Source organism: Eriocheir sinensis, unplaced genomic scaffold, assembly GCF_024679095.1.
Source record: "Eriocheir sinensis breed Jianghai 21 unplaced genomic scaffold, ASM2467909v1 Scaffold1267, whole genome shotgun sequence".
In the NCBI taxonomy this organism is placed as follows: Eukaryota; Metazoa; Arthropoda; class Malacostraca; order Decapoda; family Varunidae; genus Eriocheir; species Eriocheir sinensis.
In genome coordinates, this window is record NW_026110592.1 from 5320 (window position 1) to 7703 (window position 2384).

Consider the following 2384-nt stretch of genomic DNA (forward strand, 5'->3'; position numbering starts at 1 on the left):
GGGTTCTGTAGTGGTGGTGGTGGGTTCTGTAGTGGTGGTGGAGGGTTCTGTAGTGGTGGTGGTGGGTTCTGTAGTGGTGGTGGTGGGTTCTGTAGTGGTGGTGGTGGGTTCTGTAGTGGTGGTGGAGGGTTCTGTAGTGGTGGTGGAGGGTTCTGTAGTGGTGGTGGTGGATTCTGTGGTGGTGGTGGTGGGTTCTGTAGTGGTGGTTGTTGCTGTGGTGGTTGTTGCTGTGGTGGTGGTGGTGGTGGGTTCTGTAGTGGTGGTTGTGGTGGTGGGTTCTGTAGTGGTGGTGTTGGGTTATGTAGTGGTGGTGGTGGGTTCTGTAGTGGTGGTGGTGGGTTCTGTAGTGGTGGTGGTGGGTTCTGTAGTGGTGGTTGTTGCTGTGGTGGTGGTGGGTTCTGTAGTGGTGGTGGTGGTGGGTTCTGTAGTGGTGGTGGTGGTGGTGGGATCTGTAGTGGTGGTGGTGGATTCTGTAGTGGTGGTGGTGGGTTCTGTAGTGGTGGTGGTGGGTTCTGTAGTGGTGGTGGTGGTGGTGGGTTCTGTAGTGGTGGTGGTGGTGGTGGGATCTGTAGTGGTGGTGGTGGGTTCTGTAGTGGTGGTGGTGGTGGGTTCTGTAGTGGTGGTGGTGGTGGTGGGTTCTGTAGTGGTGGTGGTGGATTCTGTAGTGGTGGTGGTGGGTTCTGTAGTGGTGGTGGTGGGTTCTGTAGTGGTGGTGGTGGGTTCCGTAATGGTGGTTGTTGCTGTGGTGGTGGTGGTGGTGGTGGGTTCTGTAGTGGTGGTGGTGGTGGGTTCTGTAGTGGTGGTGGTGGGTTCCGTAGTGGTGGTTGTTGCTGTGGTGGTGGTGGTGGTGGGTTCTGTAGTGGTGGTGGTGGTGGGTTCTGTAGTGGTGGTGGTGGGTTCCGTAGTGGTGGTTGTTGCTGTGGTGGTGGTGGTGGTAGGTTCTGTAGTGGTGGTTGTTGCTGTGGTGGTGAGTTCTGTAATGGTGGTTGTTGCTGTGGTGGTGGTGATGATGGGGTTTTCTGCATTGGTGATTCTGAAGAGAAACAAAAATAAAGGAATCGTTAGGACGTAAAATATTTGCGATCTACGAATAAACACAGGCTGATGAATGTACAACGCAGAAGGGTGATTCTACTCTTCGCTGGTCCTGAGACTCTCCCCTCCCTCTTTTTTGTCACTTACGTGCATCCCGGTTGCGGCACAAAGGTGAGTTGGGCAGACCATCCCCTGCGAAGATTATTACTTATCGCCCTGAAGTATAAAATCATCTCTTGACCGGTTCCGGTGAAGGTCTGGCCTGCAGTGATGTCCGTGCCACAATACCTGCCGAGGATTGGAAGAACTTGAGTGGTCTGGTCACCATCATGCAAGTTTAGGCACAAAGGAATATCACAAACCAAACTTGTTACGTAATAATTAGAAGTGAATACGTCTTGTAAGAGTAACAGTGGCAGCCTTGCTCGCCGTCACGGGGCAGGTAGGCGAAGGCTGGGCGGTAGCGTGCTGGGCCCACATTCACCGCGTGGAGGACGACGCGGGTTCGAATCCCCACGCTACCACCTCGGATTTTTCAGTCACCGCCGAGTGGCTTAAAACTACCCATGCTGTCCTGAATACCACCCATCAACCCGGACTCTAGAGGAAACCGTCCAAGTGAATCAAGAACGAGTTCCGGGGCAGCATGAGCCAAGAGAAGATGGCGCCACTGTAAAAACTTGCCCTGCGCCATGACGAGCTGAGGCCGACTTCCATCCAGGCCTCAAGAGAGCCTACCGGCGCTACAGGCGACACGTACAAAAAAAAAGCCAGAGCGAGCAGGGTCTTTGTATACTCACACTTCACCGTTGTACAAGTTGTCGGTTCTGATCTCCAGACCATCAAAGTAGCAGCACGTCTCTGTAGTCGAGCCGCAGTAGGATTCTTTTCGTACAGGTAAAAGTCTGAGAAGGTCACTCGGGCACGTGGCACAGGAGCTGCAATCCACTTGACGCACTGGACTGCCGGGCAGGAGAACGGAACAGAGGGTGAACAGACAACACCACACAAAGGGAGCCGCCCACCCACACTGTGTCTGGCTTCAAGACAAGACACACACACACACACAAACAAATCTCTCTCTCTCTCTCTCTCTCTCTCATCTCTCTCTCTCTCTCTCTCTCTCTCTCTCCTCTCTCTCTCTATCTTCTTTCTTCACCAACGTTGTAGTGAGAATGGAATAAGCTCCCACCTTCAGTGGTTCAGTGTAACACGATTGACTCTTTAAAAACAAGCTCGATCGTCACTTCCTTCAACTTAATGTCAACTAGAAAGGAAATGCAACGTTTAGGAATATCTGACTAATGTAGAAGCACTTAGGTTTAGGGACAGCACCTAGTCTGGACCAT

The 2384-nt window shown here is 52.6% G+C and overlaps 1 protein-coding gene across 1 annotated transcript; it reads right to left on the reverse strand.

Moving 5' to 3' along the window:
- Positions 1-268: 268 nt before the first annotated feature.
- LOC126989669 (salivary glue protein Sgs-3-like) lies at positions 269-2384 on the reverse strand. The gene is made up of 4 exons (XM_050848274.1): positions 2371-2384; positions 1836-1997; positions 1183-1323; positions 269-1033 (listed from the first exon to the last, which is right to left on the reverse strand). Exons 1-4 carry the CDS (start codon positions 2382-2384, stop codon positions 298-300), a joined length of 1053 nt encoding a protein of 350 aa, XP_050704231.1. The 3' UTR covers positions 269-297.